Source organism: Colobus angolensis, unplaced genomic scaffold (assembly GCF_000951035.1).
Source record: "Colobus angolensis palliatus isolate OR3802 unplaced genomic scaffold, Cang.pa_1.0 Scaffold16, whole genome shotgun sequence".
NCBI classification, from domain to species: domain Eukaryota; kingdom Metazoa; phylum Chordata; class Mammalia; order Primates; family Cercopithecidae; genus Colobus; species Colobus angolensis.
The window spans coordinates 18,603,958-18,622,819 of record NW_012114710.1 but is presented as its reverse complement, the minus strand read 5'-3'; the positions used below and the strand labels follow the sequence as shown (position 1 = coordinate 18,622,819).

At 35.7% G+C, this 18,862-nt stretch overlaps 1 protein-coding gene across 1 annotated transcript in view; it reads left to right on the top strand.

Moving 5' to 3' along the window:
• The window catches only part of ZC2HC1A (zinc finger, C2HC-type containing 1A), a 53,988-nt gene that overhangs the window by 28,790 nt on the left and 6,336 nt on the right, over positions 1 to 18,862 (top strand). Inside the window, exons 6-8 of the mRNA XM_011937155.1 lie at positions 189 to 288; positions 1,196 to 1,295; positions 18,026 to 18,133. Coding sequence (XP_011792545.1) covers positions 189 to 288; positions 1,196 to 1,295; positions 18,026 to 18,133 — 308 coding nt within the window. The remainder of the gene's footprint in view (positions 1 to 188; positions 289 to 1,195; positions 1,296 to 18,025; positions 18,134 to 18,862) is intronic.

The following is an 18,862-nucleotide window of genomic DNA, read 5'->3' as shown; positions in this document are numbered from 1 at the left end:
CAGTGTATACTTACAAATGTATCAATACATTAATGATATGCAACCATCATCACCATTCATCTCCATAACTCTTTTCATCTTATAAGACCGAAGTCCTAAACCCAAAGAATGTTAAGTTTTGAACCACTAGTTTACAATCCATAATCAAAAAGTGATGTTGATTAAAAAATTTTTTTTCATTATTTTAGTATAAGCCACCCGCACTTAAAAAGTCAAATTCTCCTGGAACTGCATCATCAGGATCTTCACGACTACCGCAGCCAAGTGGCACTGGCAAAACTGTTGTAGGTAATGATAGCCGTAAAGCAACTTGATTTGTTTTTAAAACCATGTTGGCAGAGCAGGAAATAAAGATAGTGGTCTATTTTGGAGTATTAAGATAGATTTATAATTAAGAAGAGATGTAGAGGATAAGTAATTATTTCTGAAAATAAAATAACTTTGAGTAGTTTCTACTTTTAACTTTTTTTTTTTTTTTGTGATGGAGTGTTGCTCTGTTGCCCAGGCTGGAGTGCAGGGTGCAATGTCAGCTCACTGCAACCTCCGCCTCCCAGGTTCGAGTGATTCTCCTGCCTTAGCCTCCTGAGTAACTAGGACTATAGGCGGGTGCCACCATGCCCACCTAATTTTTTGTATTTTTAATAGAGATGGGGTTTCACCAAGTTAGCCAGGATAGTCTCAATCTCCTGAACTTGTGATCCCCCAACCTCAGCTTCCCAAAGTGCTGAGATTACTGGCGTGAGCCACTGCGGTGCCTGGCCATTTATTTTGTTGTTTTTTCAGCTTAAATGTTTGCCCCAGATGTTGTTATTGATGTATCATCTGTTTAGAATAGTCAGCCCAGTACTTTCTTGATTCTTTGATCCAGAATTTTCCTCTCATTTTACACTAGCTCTTCATAGCTTTCTGAACTTGGCAATTGTTCTTAGTAGACAGATACTTAATAGTTAGAAGAAGATATGGACCACTGATATGTACCTTTATTTATATATAAATTATAAGAAAAGAAATTTAGAAATTAGAAATGAAGGATGCTATATGTTGTCCCCTGGAAATGCCATTTAAAAGTCTTCAATGAAAACTTGATTTATAGTTACAGAGATTATTACAAAATCATTGTTTTCTTTGTTAGATGCTCTGTTTTATGTAACTTTTTTTTAGAGTATTGTTAAAAATAATGCTTTTTTATTATAAGGTGTGCCTTCAGGCAAAATGTCTTCAAGTAGCAGCTCTTTGGGAAACAAACTTCAGACCTTATCTCCCTCTCATAAAGGAATAGCAACCCCTCATGCAGGGTAAGTCTACATTCGATATAATTATTAGTGGTATATAATTAAATGATACTAAAGTTTTATTATGTTTTGATAATTGCTCTTTCATTAATCTTCATTTCCTAAGTTCATTTGTCTTTTAACATTTTTCTGGTCAGGAGCACACTCACTGCTGTTGAGTAGCTGAATTGGTATAATCATTTTAGAAAATAATCTGGTATCAAAAGCCTTAGAAATCATAACTTGAATAATTTTACTTCTGGGAATTTAGTCTAAGGAAATAAATTGAAATGTTGAAGATTTTTAAACTAACTATAATTTACTAAGCACTATGTATCAGGCACTGTACTAGACATTTTGCATATATTTTTGTTAAAACCACTTCATAATCAAGAGATAAGATCAGAGAAGCTCAGTTTGCTCAAAGCCACATAGCTGTTAAAGTTAGAAGCAATACATAAATTGGGATCTCTTTGACTGTAAACGTTAGACTCTTTTCACGTTTTTATTATAATGTTAAAAATAAATCACCAAAATGTCTAGCTTTGTTTGAATAGTAAATTATGAAAGTCTATAAAGGGATATTTTGCAACTATAGTATGTATATACATTTTAATAAGGTGATTCTGTTAAGAGAAAAGTATTAGCTACTAAACTCCATGTATAGTATGATAGAAACAGTGGGGTGATTCTCTTAATTTAATACTTTTTAATATTTTTCTACAGTTATATTTACATGGCTTTTAATGAAGTATATAAACTTTCAATAGTAATGGGAAAAATTGTAACAGTGGAGATATTAATATAAGGCCATATATTTTTAGAAATTTACCTATTTTGTATTTTGATATATCAGAAAATTAAGGGATTGCTACTGGACCATTAGAATGAAGGTGTATGTCTGTGTCTTTACATATACTGGTACAGTTGATTAATGAAATACAGCACACATTATTTTCTTTTTTTAATTTTAACTTTTAATTTCAGGGATACAAGTGCAGGTTTGTTACATAGGTAAACTTGTGTCATAGGGGTTTGTTGTATGGATTATTTCATCATCCAGGCATTAAGCCTAGTACCCATCAGTTATTTTTCCTGATCCTCTCTCTCTCCTCTTACCTTCCACCCTCCAAAAGGCTCCAGTATGTGTTTTTCCCCTCTATGTGTCCGTGTAGTCTCATAATTTAGCTTCCACTTACAAGTGAGAACATGCAGTATTTGGTTTTCTGTTCCTGTGTTAGTTTCCTAAGGAAAATGGCCTCCAGCTCCATTCATGTCCCTTCAAAGGACATGATCTAATTCCTTTTCATGGCTGCATAGTATTTCATGGTGTTTATGTACCACATTTTCTTTATCCAGTATATCGTTGATGGACATTTAGGTTGATTCCCTGTCTTCAGTATTATGAATAGTGCTGCAGTGAACATATGTGTGTGTCTTTATAATAGAATTATATATGTTCCTTTGGGTATATACTCAGTAATGGGATTGCTGGGGCAAATGGTAGTTCTGTCTTTAGGTCTTTGAGGAATTGTCACACTGTCTTTCACAGTGGCTGAAATAATTTACATTCCCATCAACAATGTATAAGCATTCCTTCTTCTCCACAACCTCACCAGCATCTGTTATTTTTTGTCTTTTTAACAGCAGCCATTCTGACTATTGTGAGATAATACCTCACTGTGGTTCTGATTTGCATTTCTCTAGTGATCAGTGATGTTGAGCTTTTTTCATATGACTGTTGACTGCACGTGTGTCTTCTTTTGAAAAGTGTCTGTTCATGTCCGTTGTCCACTTTTTAATGGGATTGTTTGTTTTTTTCTTGTAAGTTTCTTTTTTTCTTGTAAGTTTGCTTTTTTCTTGTAAGTTTGTTTAACTTTGTAAGCTTGTTTGTTAAATTATAGATGCTGGATATTAGACCTTTGTTGGATGCATAATTTGCAAAAATTTTCTCCCATTCTGTAGGTTTTCTGTTTACTCTGTTGATAGTTTCTTTTGCTGTGCAAAAACTCTTTAGTTTAATTAGAGCCTATTTGTCCATTTGTGTTTTGTTGCAATTGCTTTTGGCATCTTCATTATAAAATCTTTGCTGCTGCCTATGCCCTGAATGGTATTGGCTAGGTTGTCTTCCAGGGTTTTTATAGTTTTGGGTTTTACATTAGTGTTTAATCCATCTTGTGTTAATTTTTGTATATGGTGGAAGGAAGGGATCCAGTTTCAATCTTCTGCATATTGCTAGCCAATTATCCCAGCACCTTTTATTAAATAGGGAATTCTTTTTCCATTGCTTATTTTTGTTAGATTTGTCAAATATCAGATAGTAGTAGGTGTGTGGTCTTACTTCTAGACTCACTATTCTGTTCCACTGGTCTGTGTTCCAGTACCATGCTGTTTTGGTTACTGTAGCCCTGTAGTATAGCTTGAAGTCAGGCAGCATGATGCCTCCAGCATTGTTCTTTTTGCTTAGAATTGCCTTGGTTAGTTTGACTCATTTTTTATTCTATATCAATGTTGAAATAGTTTTCTCTGGTTCTGTGAAGAATGTCACTGATAGTTTAATGGGAATAGCATTGAATCTAGAAATTGCTTTAGGCAGTATTGACATTTTAATGATATTGATTCTCCCTATCCATGAGCATGGAATATTTTTTCATTTATTTGTGTCATCTTTAATTTCTTTGAGCACTGGCTTGTAGTCCTCCTTGTATAGATCTTTCACCTCCCCAGTTACCTGTATTCTTAGGTATTTTATTCTTTTTGTGGCAGTTGTGAATGGGAGATTGTTCCTGATTAGGCTTTCTGCTTGACTGTTGTTAGTGTATAGGAATGCTAGTGATTGTTGCACATTGATTTTGAATCCTGAGACTTTGCTAAAGTTGCTTATCAGGTTAAGAAGCTTTTGAGCTGATAGAATGGGGTTTTCTAGATACAGGATCATGTCATCTGCCATCAGGGATAGTTTGACTTCCTCTCTTCCTATTGGGAAGCCCCTTTATTTCTTTCTCTTGCCTGATTGCACTGGCTAGAATTTCCAATACTATGTTGAATAGGAGTGATGAGAGAGGGCATCTTTGTCTTGTGCAAGTTTTCGAGGCAGAATACTTCCAGCTTTTGCCCATTCAGTATGATGTTGGCTGTGGGTTCATCATAAATGGCTCTTATTATTTTGAGGTATGTTCCTGCAATACCTAGTTTATTGAGAGTTTTTAACATGAAGGGATGTTGAATTTTATTGAAAACCTTTTCTTCATCTGTTAAGATAATCATATGGTTTTTGTCTTTAGTTCTGTGGTGATGAATAGCATTTATTGATTTGCATATGCAGAATCAACTTTGCATCCCAGGGGTGAAGCTTACTTGATCCTAGTGGATAAGCTTTTTGATGTGCTGCTGGATATGATTGGCTAGTAGTTTGTTGAGGATTTTTGCATTGACGTTTATCGAGGTTATTGGCCTGAAGTTTCCTTTTTTTGTTGTATTTCTGCCAGCTTTTAGTATCAGGGTGAAGCTGGCCTCATAGAATGAGCTAGAGTCGAGTCCCTCCTCAATTTTTTGGAATAGTATCAGTAGGAATTGTACCAGTTCTTTGTACATCTAGTAGAATTCAGCTGTGAATCCATCTGGTCCTGGGCTTTTTTTGGTTGGTAGGCTATTTATTACTGCCTCAGTTTCAGAACTCATTATTTGTCTGTTCAGGGATTCAGTTTCTTCCTGGTTCAGTCTTGGGAGGGTGTATGTGTCCAGAAATTTATCCATTTCTTCTAGATTTTCTAGTTTATGTGTATTGAGCTGTTGATAATATTCTCTGATGACTTGTATTTCTATGGGGTCAAGTGGTAATATCCCTCTTGTCATTTCTGATTGTGTTTATTTGAATACTCTCTATTTTCTTCTTTTTAGTGTAACTAGCAGCCTATATTTTATGAATTTTTTTAAAAACCAGCTCCTAGATTCGTTGATCTTTTGAATGGTTTTTCATGTATCTTCTTCAGTTTAGCTCTGATTTTGACTGTTTCTTGTCTTCTGCTAGCTTTGGGATTTGTTTGTTCTTGGTTTTCTAGTACTTTTAGTTGTGATCTTAGGTTGTTAACTTGAGATCTTTCTAACTTTTGATGTGGACATTTAGTCCTATAAATTTCCCTCTTCACAGTACCTTAGTTGTGTTCTAGAGATTTTGGTATGTTGTTTCTTTGTACTCTATAGTTTCAAAGGACTTCCCGATTTCTGCCTTAATTTCATTATTTATCCAAAAATCATTCAGGAGGTTATTCAGTTTCTATGTAGTTGTATGGTTTTGAGTTAATTTCTTAATCTTGATTTCTGATTTAATTGTTCTGTGGTTTGAGAGAATATTTGTTATGATTTCAGTTCTTTTGCTTTTACTGAGGATGTTTTACATCCAATTATTTGATCACTTTTATTTTATTTTATTTTTGAGATGGAGTTTCACTATGTCACCCAGGCTATAGTGCCATGGCATGGTCTTGGCTCACTGCAACCTCTGCTTCCTGGGTTCAAGCAATTCTTCTGCCCCAGCCTCTTGACCAGCTGGAATTACAGGGATGTGCCATCACACCTGGCTAATTTTTGTATTTTTAGTAGAGATGGCATTTCCCCATGTTGGCCAGGCCAGTCTCAAAGCCCTATCCTCAGGTCATCTGCCTATATCGGCCTCCCAAAGTGTTAGGATTACTGGCGTGAGCCACGGCACCAGGCCCATGTGATCAATTTTAGAGTATGTACCAGATGGTGATGAGAACACTGTATTCTGTTGTTTTGGGGTATAGAGTTCTGTAAATATCTATCAGGTCCATTTGATCCAGTGCTGAGTTCACATCCTAAATATATATTTGTTAATTTTCTGTCTTGATAATCTGTCTAATATTGTCAGTGAGGTGTTAAAGTCTCTCACTATCATTGTGTAAGAGTCTTAAGTCTCATTGAAGGTCTCTAAGAACTTGGTTTATGAATCTGAGTACTCCTGTGTTGGGTGCGTTTGTATTTAGGATAGTTAACTTTGGTTGTCAAATTGAACCCTTTACCATTATGTAATACCCTTCTTTTTGTTGGTGTAAAGTCTGTTTTGTCAGAAATTAGGATTACAACCCCTGCTTTTTTCTGTTTTCCATTTGCTTGGTAAATTTTTCTCCATCCCTTTATTTTGATCCCATGTGTATCATTGCATGTGAGATGAGTCTCTTGAAGACAGCATACCAATGGGTTGTGGTTCTTTATCAGACTTGCCACTCTGTGTCTTTTAATTGTGTCATTTAGCCCATGTACATTTAAGATTAGTATTGATGTGTGTGGGATTTGATCCTGTCATAATGATGCTAGCTGGTTATTTTGCAGACTTGTTTATGTAACTAAGTTTTATAGTATTACTGGTCTGTGTACTTCATTGTGTTTTTGTAGTGGCTTGTAATTGTCTTTTCTTTCCATATTTAGTGCTTCCTTCAGGAGCTCTTGTAAGGCAGGTCTGGTGGTAACAAATTCCCATAGCATTTGCTGGTCTGAAAAAGATTTTATTTCTCCTTCACTTATGAAGCTTAGTGTGGCCTGATATGAAATTTTGGGTTGGAATTTCTTTTCTTTAAGAATGTTAGCCAGGTGTGGTAGCTCATCCCTGTAATCTCAGCACTTTGGGAGACGGAGGTGAGTGGATCACCTGAGATCAGGAGTTTGAGACCAGCCAGACCAATGTGGTGAAACCCTGTCTCTATTTAAAAAAAAAAAAAAAAACCTTAGCCAGGTGTGGTTCTGCATGCCTGTAGTCCCAGCTACTTGGGAGGCTGAGGCAAGAGAATTGCTCAAACCCAGGGGGCAGAGGTTGTAGTGAGCTGAGATCATGCCATTGCACTCCAGCCTGGGCGACAGAGTGAGACTCCATCCCAAAAAAAAAAAAAAAAAAAAAAAAAGGAATGTTAAATATTGGTTACCAAAATCTTCTGGCTTGTAGGGTTTCCACTGAGAGGTCTGCTGTTATTCTGATGTGCTTTCCTGTGTAGGTGACCTGGCCTTTTCTCTCTAGCTGCCTTTAACACTTCTTTCATTTCAGTCTTGGAGAATCTGATGATTATGTGTCTTGTGGATGATCATCTCATGAGTATCTTACTGGGGTTCTCTACATTTCCTGAGTTTGAATGTTGGCCTGTCTAGCTAGGTTAGGAAAGTTTTCATGGATGACATCCTGAAATATTTTTTCAAATTGGTACCATTCTCCTCATCTCTTTCGGATATACCAGTCAGTCATAGACTTGGTCTCTTTATATAATGTCATACTTCTTGGAGCTTTTGTTCCTTCCTTTTCATTCTTTTTTTCTCTATTCTTGTCAGCATGTCTTATTTCAGAAAGCCAGTCTTCAAACTCTGAGATTCCTTCTTTGCTTGGTCTCTTCTGCTATTAATACTTGTGATTCCATTATGAAATTCTTGTAGTGTGTTTTTCATCTCTATCAGGTTTGTTATGTTCTTCTCTATATTGGCTGTTTCATCTGTCTACCCCTGCAATGTTTTATCATGATTTTTAGCTTCCTTTCATTGGATTACAATGTATTGCTTTAGCTCAGTGAATTTCGTTCCTGTCCATATCCTGAATTCTGCTTGTTTCATTTCAGCTGTCTCACCCTCAGCCTGATTCTGAACCCCTGTTGGAGAGGTGATGTGGTCACTTGGAGGAAAAGAGGGCACTCTGGATTTTTCAGTTTTCAGCATTCTTGTGCTGATTCTTTCTCATCTTTCTGAGCTTACCTAACTTGAGTCTTTGAGGTCGCTTACCTTCAGATGGGTTTGTTTTTTTGAACAAGTCTGACCACTTTTCCACAGGGCTGCTTGTATATACTAGGTGTCCACTCGAGTCACTAGTCACCCTGGATTTTTCAGTAGCTGGAGGTATCACCAGTGAAGGCTATAAATCAGCCAGGGTAGCGGCCTGCCCCTCGTCCTGGGAGCTTCGTTTTAGGGAGGCCTCAAACCTCTGTCAGCCGTAGAACACCTGTGGGTGTGGTTGGAGACTCCAGTTGGGAGCTCCACCTGGTGATGAGGAATGGGACTGGGAGCCTGCTTAAAAAAGCAGTCTGACCACGTTTTCATGGTACCACTGTGGTGTGCTGGGGTACCACTTCCACCCATGGGTCAGCATGGTCTCTCCAAACCCGAGACTGGAACTGCTGAGTTGCCCAAATAGCAAAGATGGTGGCCTGCACACCCTATGGGAGTTCTATCCCAGGGACTCTGCAAATCTCTGTAGGCCAGAGAACACCAGCAGGGCTGGCTGGAGGTCCCAGTTGGGAGGTTCTTTCCAGTGAGGAGGGGCAGTATTGGGGACCTATTTAAAGAAGCAGTGTGGCCACAATTTGCTAGAGCAGCTGTGCTGTGCTGGGGTACTGCTTTTGTCCCGGTTGCCTTTGGCTCTCCAAAGCCTGCTGGTTGGAATGGCTAAGTCACCCAAACAGCAGTGATGGCAGCCTACCCCTCCCTCTGGGAGCTCTGTCCCAGGGAATTTTCAAATCTCTGTGGGCCGGAAAATACCAGCAGGGATGGCTGGAGGTCCCGGTTGTGACGTCCTGCCCAGTGAGGAGGAACGGATTGGGAACTGGCTTAACCAGCAGTCTGACCACATTTTGGTAAAGCAGTTGTACTGTGCTGGGGGATCCTCTCTGCCCCTGGTTGGTTTGTACTCTGCAAAGCCTGCAGAACAGCTGAGTTACCCAAACAGGAAAGATGGCAGCCCGTCCCTTCCCCTGGGAGTTCCATTCCAGGTAGACTCAAAACTGCTACTAGTGGCTGGCTGAAATTCCAAGCCAGTGGGTCTTATCCTATGAGGTGTTATGAAAGTGAGACCTGCAGATCATCCCTACTTGGTCCCCTTGATTCAGCCTTTTTCTTAAGGATATGTATGGGGGTCTAACATCCTGCTTTGTTGGAGTTGCAGTTACTCTTGCTGGGAAGTTTGGAGTTCCTGGGTCTTCACATGTGCCTGAGCAGCTGCTTTGCCAAGATTCCCCGTAGCTGTATGTCAGACTGAAGGCCCTAATGGAGTGGCTTCACGGAACTGTGGTTTCCCAGGATCACACGTTCACTCACCACTTCCTGGGCCAGGGAGGTTCCCCTTGCTCTGTGTCACTCCAAGGTGGGCTGTCATCCTGCCTCTCTTTTCTTTGTTCTCCATGGGTCAAGTTGTTTCCTTGATTAGTCCCGATGCAAGTATGTGGATGTTACAGATGAAGAAGGTACTGTATTTACTCACCCCTTTTCATGTTATTTTCAAGTATAAGTTATATGTGGCTCACATTCATTTTGTTTTTTATGTGGGAAATATATACAAAGATATCTGTCAAATGACAGTAACTACCTTTTACTTCTCAACTCAGACTACATAGAAAATGGAAGACCTAAAGGAATATAATATAATTATTCTTATAGAAAAGGAAAAGTAAATAAATCAACAATATCTTATGAGCTAAGTGATTTTTCTTACTGTTGTGCTTCCAAAAAGAAGAGACAGGCTATCCATAAGAAAGAGACAGATTGTCAGTAGATCAGGTAGTCGAAAAGTAAAACATTTTTATCTTTTAACGGTAAGAAACGGATCTGATTTATTTTCTTCTCCAATGAGTTGACTCATTGGATGGTTAAGGGAAGTATAGACATAACAGTATGTGCTTTAATTTTACAAAGTCATTTTACCATATCACAGAGAATGGGCCTCCATGTTAGGTAATAATGTTTGTTCATAGTGTTGTTTATAGTTTCACTTACAGTTGATCATAGATTAAAAGCTGATATTTTTCAGTATTTCTGGCAGTTTTGTCAATTGGCAATATTAAATTGTACTGACACAGTATTCCTAGATAGGGCGTGTAAAGCTGGCTGGTATAATGAAGAGAGGCGCTGACCTTGGAGTTAGAAGACTAGATTTCTACATCATACTCTGCCACTAAATAGCTTTGGGCATGTATCTCTTTGTCATGCTGTGACATGTTGTCTGACTGTGACAACATCTGTGACTCTGCTTAGACCTTGACAATTGATCCAAGAAAATCTGACCAACATACCTAGTTACTAATGGAAAATACGCTTTTGCCAGCAAGCAGAGATTTTGAGTACAATAATTTTGTCAGTTGTGCATTGCTTTTAATGCCATGAAGAGTACATAACTTTTTTTGGCTGTCCCACATCATATTTAACTGTCAATCATCTGTTCAAATTCTGATTGTCCATTCTGTATAAGATCCTTACAGATTAAAGGAAGATTTCCAGCTACTGGAAAGAGAGTGGTGGAGCTCATTTCTACCAATATATAACTATATTAACTGGAACATTATAATGTTACCATATTAAATTAGAACCATTCATAGCTGTCTATTTAGTGACAGAGTTCCTTTTTTTTTTTTTTTTTTTTTTTAAGAATTAGTGAAGTAATGATTTGTTTCTCTTGCTAGATTGTAAGCTCCATGATGGCAAAGACTATGTCTGCCTTGCTTCCCTTTGTAACTAAAATCTAGCAGAATGCCTAGGCTAACAAAAAAATTTTGGTTAATAAGTGAAAAAAGATAAATTAATTCCCTCATCTGTTAATCTATAGGCACGTTATAGAATTATCATCTGGTACAAGTGAAAGAATTACTTGAAGTTTGTATGACAACTGTTATTTTGATTTATACAGATGATTCAGATTGGATAAAGTTTGAATTAAGACATTTGGTCAGGTGTAATGCTCAATAAATTGAGCATTCGCTGAGATTAGTAAATGCTGTTATTTCAGTGGATTGCAATTGTTTAAAGTCTGCTGTATGTAATCTTTATTGTGGTCCACTTTAATCAGGCATACCAGTGATCTGTAATAGAATCATGCCACAAAGAAATTTATTTTTGCACTCGGAAAAATTCTCATGTGTTTGGTTGTTTGCTTCTAGACAGTTTGTGGATTAGGCCAGGTGCAGTGGCTCACACCTGTAATCCCAACACTTTGGGTGAGTGAGGTGGGAGAGTTGCTTGAGCCCAGGAGTTTGAGACTTGCCTGGGCAACATAGCAAGACCTCAGCTCCATTAAAGAAACAAAAATAAAAAACCTTTAATATTAAAAAAAGCAATCAAATCAATTTCTAGGTCAATTTTAACAGATTTGTTTAAAAAACAACAAAACACACCCAAGTGGAAAGTTTTTCCCTTCTTCTAAAAGATGATTATCTTTTTTTTTTTTTTTTTTGAGATGGAGTTTTGCTGTTGTTGCCCAGGATGTAGTGCAATGAGTGATCTTGACTCATTGTAACCCCGCCTTCTGGGTTCAAGTGAGTCTCCTGCCTCAGCCTCCCCATTAACTGGGACAGGTGTGTGCCACCATGTCTGGCTAATTTTGTATTTTTAATACAGATGGGTTTTCACCATGTTAGACTGGTCTCAAACTCCCGACCTCAAGTGATCCACCCACCTCGGTTTTCCAAAATGCTGGGATTACAGGTGTGAGCCACTGCACCCAGCCAAAAGATGATTATCTTTAATTCCAGGAAATTTTAGAAGTATAATGAATCACAGATCTTTTAAATAAATATTTCCCCATTTGAATTGTTTCCTAGAGTTTACACAGTTGTACCTTATTACCAGTTTAAATGGATAGCTCAGTTAATAATTTTCTGTAGCGAAACTATCATATATCAAAGATTAGTTACTATGAAAAACACGTTTACTTTGGAGATCAACTGTAATACACATAAAATTAGAGCAACCAAAGGCATGTATGGAGCATTTTTTAATTTAAAAAATTGTATTTTGTTTCTCATACCTTATTAAAAACGTTAAGAAGTAAATGTCTTTAGTTTTTGAGTACATTTTTATATGAATAGGAAACATGGTGTTTTCATAATCCAGTCTTTTGATGTGTGTGAATTGAATTTGTGTGGAATGTTATGTAAATTTTTATGAGCTTGTTTTTTATTGTTGATCTAGAAATGCTTGTGATAACCTAGAATTCCAGAGCTTGGCTTCTTATGTGGATAACAATGATTGAAGATTTTGGATAGGGAGCTAACTTTGCCATGGAATTGAGGTACTAATTATTTGTGTAGGATTGATGAATTTAGGATCAAAAGTAGAGGTATGACACATTTCACAACTGCCTTAGAGCAGGGGGGTGTTCAATCTTTTGGCTTCCCTGAGCCACACTGAAAGAAGAATTGTCTTGGACCACATATAAAATACACGAGCACTAATGATAGCTGATGAACTGGAAAAAAAAAAAATCTCCTAATGTTTTAAGAAAGTTTATGAATTTGTATAGGCCCCCATTCAAAGCCATCTTGGGTGGCATGTAGCCTGCGAGCTGCAGGTTGGACAAGATTGCCTTATAGCATCATAACTACAGTGGTGTACAAAGATACAAAATACCATCTGGTAAATTCTTTCCCAATATTATTTCAGAAATCACCTTTTTGTTATATCTCAATCTACAGTACTTGCTACACTCCTACAAGGTACCTAGTAAGCCACACTAACATTACTTATTTCCTAAGTGAATTCACTCTCCTGGTATCAACAGTAAATGACTTTTCCTATGTTAAAGTTTATTTCAGATCATGGATAGGTTGATGTCATCACCATACTCATTCAGCTGTGAGTATTTTGAAGGCCTGCAAAAGTATTATATGTGTAAAATCTTGATTGTTATTGAGATTTATAGATTTTGTTTTTAATAGCCTAATGGCAACTTAGAATACGTTATTAAGTCATTTTAGCCTAAAAATAGCATTCATTAACTTTCAGCCTAAGTAACATTTGAGTTGTGAATGTACATGTGTATATATATTTGCACACATATAAATCGAATTGAATGTTACAGGTATGGTTCAAATCATTATTGGAACCTGTCCTTCAATTAGGTTTTCAAAATCTGAAAATATTGGCAATCTTTTTATGTATGTAATATTTCCATTAGATAATTACCTTTCAATTAGATAATTACCTTTAGATTTTTATTATATTTTACACATCTTTCTTGAACTGAACTTTATTGTATCACATGTAGGATTTGACCATTTCTTATCATATAAGAGGAATATGTTTTTAAAATATAATAAAAAATTTTCTAAATTTTACTTTCAGTAATTTTTTTCTGAAAAAGAAAAATTTTACTCATTATTTCCAGAATCATAGATGCCTTTTCTTAGATAACCACTGTTTGGAACAAAAATGTTTTGTAATTAAGGATTTAGAATAAAATCTGAATGTTTAATTAAAATTCCAATAGATGGCTTTCTTAGTACTTTAACAAATTAAAAACAAATTTTAATTTAAAATATTTTAGAAATTTTACTTAATACATCTATTTAATGAAGGCTGCTTTTAAGAACTTTAAATCCTCACATAAACACCACCACCTGCAAAGTATTAATATCAACTTTTTCAACAAAATGCCTGCTATGTATAAGCTACTGAAAGGAGACAAAAATTAATAAAATGTGTCCCTCCTCTTATCTAGGAAAATGAACACATTCTTTTCTGACACTAAACTCCATAAGAAAAAGCATCAGATCTATCTTATTTACCACCACATCCTCAGAATGTAGGACAGTGCCTGACACATAATAGATGCTCAGGGTTTATAGTCAGTGAATAAATGAAGAAATGAGTGAGCAAATATCTCTTAAAAAGAATGGACTTTTAGAGTTAACAAGCAGTGATGTGTTATTCAGTAGGCAAATACGTTTCTTTCCTAATTTCGTAATTCAATTTTCCCTGCTTCCTACTATGACTAGATGTTGGTTGGTGATAGTTTATATGATTCAGTTATTTGGTTGGTTGATTTAAAACAGTGAAATATCCTACAAACCTGCAGTTTGTCCTGCTATCCTCTAGGTGGAGATCCTTTATAATTTTGGTCACAATGTGTGTGTGAGTATATATATTTAGATGGAATGGCCCCTTACCATTATTACATGTGATTTTTAGAATTGCCATCGAAGGTTTTATTTCCATGCCGAGTCCTGTTTTACTTTGGATACATTTCAGAAATAAAGTCACTTTTTTTGTTAGAAGTTAGTGGACTTAGAAAGTCAGATGGGGTAAATGTTATTTATTCAATTCCTTATTTTTGGAATTTTAAAAAGCACAGAAATAAATAATATGAAGAATAGAGAAAGTTTCTATGAATTCAGGGAGGAAGAAAAATTATTTGTGAATAACAGCATTCAGTTCACTTATAGCCTCATGTTTTTTTTTTTTGAAATAGTTGTCTTTCCTAGGTTTCTTCATTGATTCCATTGCCCTGCTGTGTATAATTTAACATTTGTTTGGATGTGTAGGGTAGCCTGTGTAGTCAGAATTTTCAGACCTAATAATGGACATTGTATGAACTCTCTCCGAGGATTCTTTTGGACATTAGTTCTTACCTTGACAGTCAGATAAAATTAAGGACTTGGGGAGTAGATTTCTGACAAACCAGAATAATGTCTTTAAAAAAAAAACTTTATATAAAGAAACAGTAGCAATCGCCTTATGGGTACACCTTTATATATTTTAATAGTAATATGGACAAGTTAGGCCCTCCACTTCGAACGGGAAGACTTGTGCAAAGGTTGTATGACAGTGATACAAAATCAGACAGTGCCATCAAAAGACATGAGTTATTACCTATTTACAAGTAAGTATTTGTAACTCAGTTTGGTTAATATTTTTCAGATATTTCCTTAAAAGCTTTATGTAATGGAATAATGTAAGTTTTACTGTCCTATAACTTAAAAAAATGTTTAATAATTTCTAAGCCAAAATATGTTGAATAATCTAGGATTTAAAACATTTTGATTTTTAGTAAGCATTTCTGTTGTACTAAATAAAACTTTTTAGATTATACATTTATTCCATTAAATATTAATTTTTGGAGATTTTAAATTGCAGTCTCATTTAATTGTTTTTTATGAAGTCTTTTTAGTAGTAATTAGGATTTTTAAAATAATAGTAGTTTTAAAAAGTAGAGTTTGGGAAAAATAATGTCTCCTACAGTTTATTATATTGTTAGATTATCTTTTAGATAAACATATTGTGAACTATTATAAAAAGCCTGGGAAAAGAAAAGATTTTAGGAAACTTTCAATCCAAGGGTCCTTAGTCTTTTTGTTAGATGGTTGTAAATTCCACCTACAACCAGGAAAGAGTATGACACTGCCAAAGAGTCAAACTCGGGAAAGAGTATGACACAGCCAGTTTTGACTTGGCTGGCTGAAAAGAGTGTGTGGCAATGGCAATTGCTTTGAAACTCTACAGCATGAGCTTTCAAGGTTTACTAATTTGGGTCTCAATTCTAGCCCGCATTTTAAATATGATTTTAGGACCTAAAAATTAATTTACCTATTAATGGTGGAAAATATTAAACAGAGTAACTTAGTTAACTTTTCAACCAACACCTACTACAGCAGTCTTCTCAGTATATATGTATGAAAAGTAATAATAAATTCAACTAGGTAAATAAAAATAGGAGAAGTCTTTAAGATACTAGCAGCAGCCATTTGCTATTTTTAAGTAGTTAGTGATACATCTTAGCAGGTAGAGTTTGTGCCATGAGCCGTTTTTAATTTTGCTGATTCTACTGTCAGAACGCTCTGATGCAGATCTCACAGTAACAGTGACTAGCAGTAAGATGGATTAAGTAGAATTCCAAAATTAAACCTTCTTAATTATTAATGAGAGTTGTAACAGGTAGATTCTAGATACAGAGTTAAGAGTAATGCTTTGCAGATTCTGAACAGAAAGAAAAATTTGTGGACTGTGTAAGAATGGGGCAAGATGTTTTAAGTGATCAAGGCCATTCTAGATGTTACTAAAAATAAATGACAGGTATTTAATATTAGTAGCTATTAATGATGATAATCTCTTACATTTTCCTCTAAATATAAACATTTTGAACAACCTCAAGTTACCGATATGGTGACATTATATGTATATATTCATGGATGTGTTTGTATTGTTTGTATATTTCATTCACTTAAGATGATTCTATAGCCGCTCCCCCCCCCAAAAAAGAGTGTTCTTCCTATTAAAATTCCATTCTTTGACAATGATTCCCTAGAGACTGAATTTCTAGAAAGAGACTCTAGTAGTTCTACAACATCCCAAAAGAGGCTATACACAAGAGTAGAGTAAACCTCATGAATGAACTTGGAGTGTGCATTTGAAGAGGTGCAGGGTATTCCATTCATGCACCAAAGTGATTCTTTGCTTGTTGAAGTTTAGAAGTAATTTAAAGAAGTAACCATGCAAAGCAACCACTTTGAATGACAGCATTGTATGTTGAATATAAGTTTGTAATATAGCCCACTGAAGTTCAAGTACTGCTGTAGCCACATAGTAGCCTCACAATTTATATAATCTCTTTGAACATGCTTCCACTTTAAAATGGGAATAATATCTTCTGAGATTTGGGGGACATTAAGTAAGGCATGTGTAGTACCTGGCTTCATATTTGTCTTGTAGTGGTTGTTTGAAAAATAGTGGATGTTATTACCTGCATGTGCTTTGGAAGCAGCTATTTACAATTTTAGGGTACTCTCTCCTACTTTGCCATGCAAGTAGAGTAAGAAGAATTTCCACTGAAGAACCTCTAATCTGGAGGTATTTTTTTAAAGTATTCTACTGCTCATATAACACAACACTGCTCACCTGTGAAATTTAAAGATTTGGTTAAAGCTCTATAGAGAGGAAGGGAACTATGCTTTAATGAACATCTAAATCCTAGCTTTGGAACATACTAGCAGTGTCACCTTGGGTAAGTTACTTAGGGGTTCTTTGCCTCATTTGTCTTATCTGTAAATGGAGTTATTAATGCTACCTATTTCATAGGATTATTAGGATAAATAAATTTCTATGGACAAAATAGTTAGAATTGTACTTGACATGGAGTAAGCACTATTATACAAATGTTAACTTGTAATGGCAATAACAGTAGTAATAGTATTAGCATCAACTATCTAAATGTTTATATGAATTGTACTTTTTATCTCATAACCTTTCTATAAGTGATCATTTTATAAACAATGAGACTCAGACTTACTGTCACAACACTGTAAGTAGCATTGGCATTTGAATCTAAATTCATTTGAATTCCCAAGCCTCTACTTTTAGTGTTATATCATCATCATTTAGCTTTCTAAACCTTCTTTGATTCTTAAAGTTTCAAAATGGAGACTCATGGATGATCCAACCAGAAGTCCCTCTGATTTCGGATAGCCAGGCTGTGCAGTTGGTAAAATTAAATCTTTAAAGGGAATATTATATTAACTCATTTATTTTAGTTGCTGCTTTTTAGAACTTTCATAAATTGAGTATTATTATTTAATGTGACTAGCAAAAAATTCTTTTTTTAACTACATCGTGTATGCTTAGAATAATAATGAAACTTGTGTGTTTATTTAACAGTTATCCATAACCATTTATCAGAATATATGTTTTGAGGGAAATATAAATTTAAACTGTTTTTAAAAATGTGTCTTTCAGAATGATTACCTTATAAATTTCATGTAAAGCATATATACATATTTTAGTTGATTTTATTTACTATCAGAATAGTGTTAGTAAGTGCAAAATGCTTTGGTTTATCTTTAATATTAACTGCTATTTGCTTTCAGATTTAAAATAATTATTGGGACTGTAATCTTTTGAACTTCTCTGAAGCTTCTAAGTATTCTTTCTAATCATGTGAGTAGGTAATTTGAGAAATGCATGCTCGCTGTTCAATACTTTTCCATTATTTTTTCTCTTTTTCATAGAGCTAATGTCAAACCTCGAAATTCCACACCACCTAGTTTGGCAAGAAATCCTGCCCCAGGTGTGCTTACAAACAAAAGAAAAACGTATACTGAGAGCTACATAGCCAGGTATGTTTAGCTCTGCTATCCTAATAACTAAAATAAAAATTTTATTTTTATTTTCCAAGGACCATATACAAAAGTAAGTAACAAGCTATTTGTAGAAAACCTGATTTTTTTTTCTTTTAATATGGCTTTTAAGATGTACACCTCTGATGGATTTGGGCAAAGTAAACTGAAAACCTTCCATAAAGGATTAACCATTCTACATGCCACTAAGAACATATGTGATTTAGGGGAGGAGGTCAGAATATACACATTAATAAGAGTTTGGAAGAAGTTCCAAACTTCATGGATGACTTTGAGGGGCTTAAGACTTCAGTGGAGGAGGTAACTGCAGATGTGCTGGCAAAATAGCAAAAGAATTAGAATCAGAAGGGAAGCCTGCAGATGTCATTGAACTGCTGCAATCTCACGATAAAACTGGAATGGATGAGGAGTTGTGATGACTCACGCCTGTAATCCCAGCACTTTGAGAGACTGAGACAGGTGGATCATCTGAGGTGAGACTAGCCTGGCCAACATGGTGAAACCCTGTTTCTACTAAAAGTACAAAAATTAGCCGGGCATGGTGCATGCCTGTAATCCCAGCTACTTGGGAGGCCAAAGCAGGAGAATTGCTTGAACCTGGAAGGCGGAGGTTGGAGTGAGCTGAGATGGGGCCACTGCACTACAGCCTCGGTGACAGAGTGTGACTCCATCTCAAAAAAAAAAAAAAAAAAAAAAATCTCCTAATGT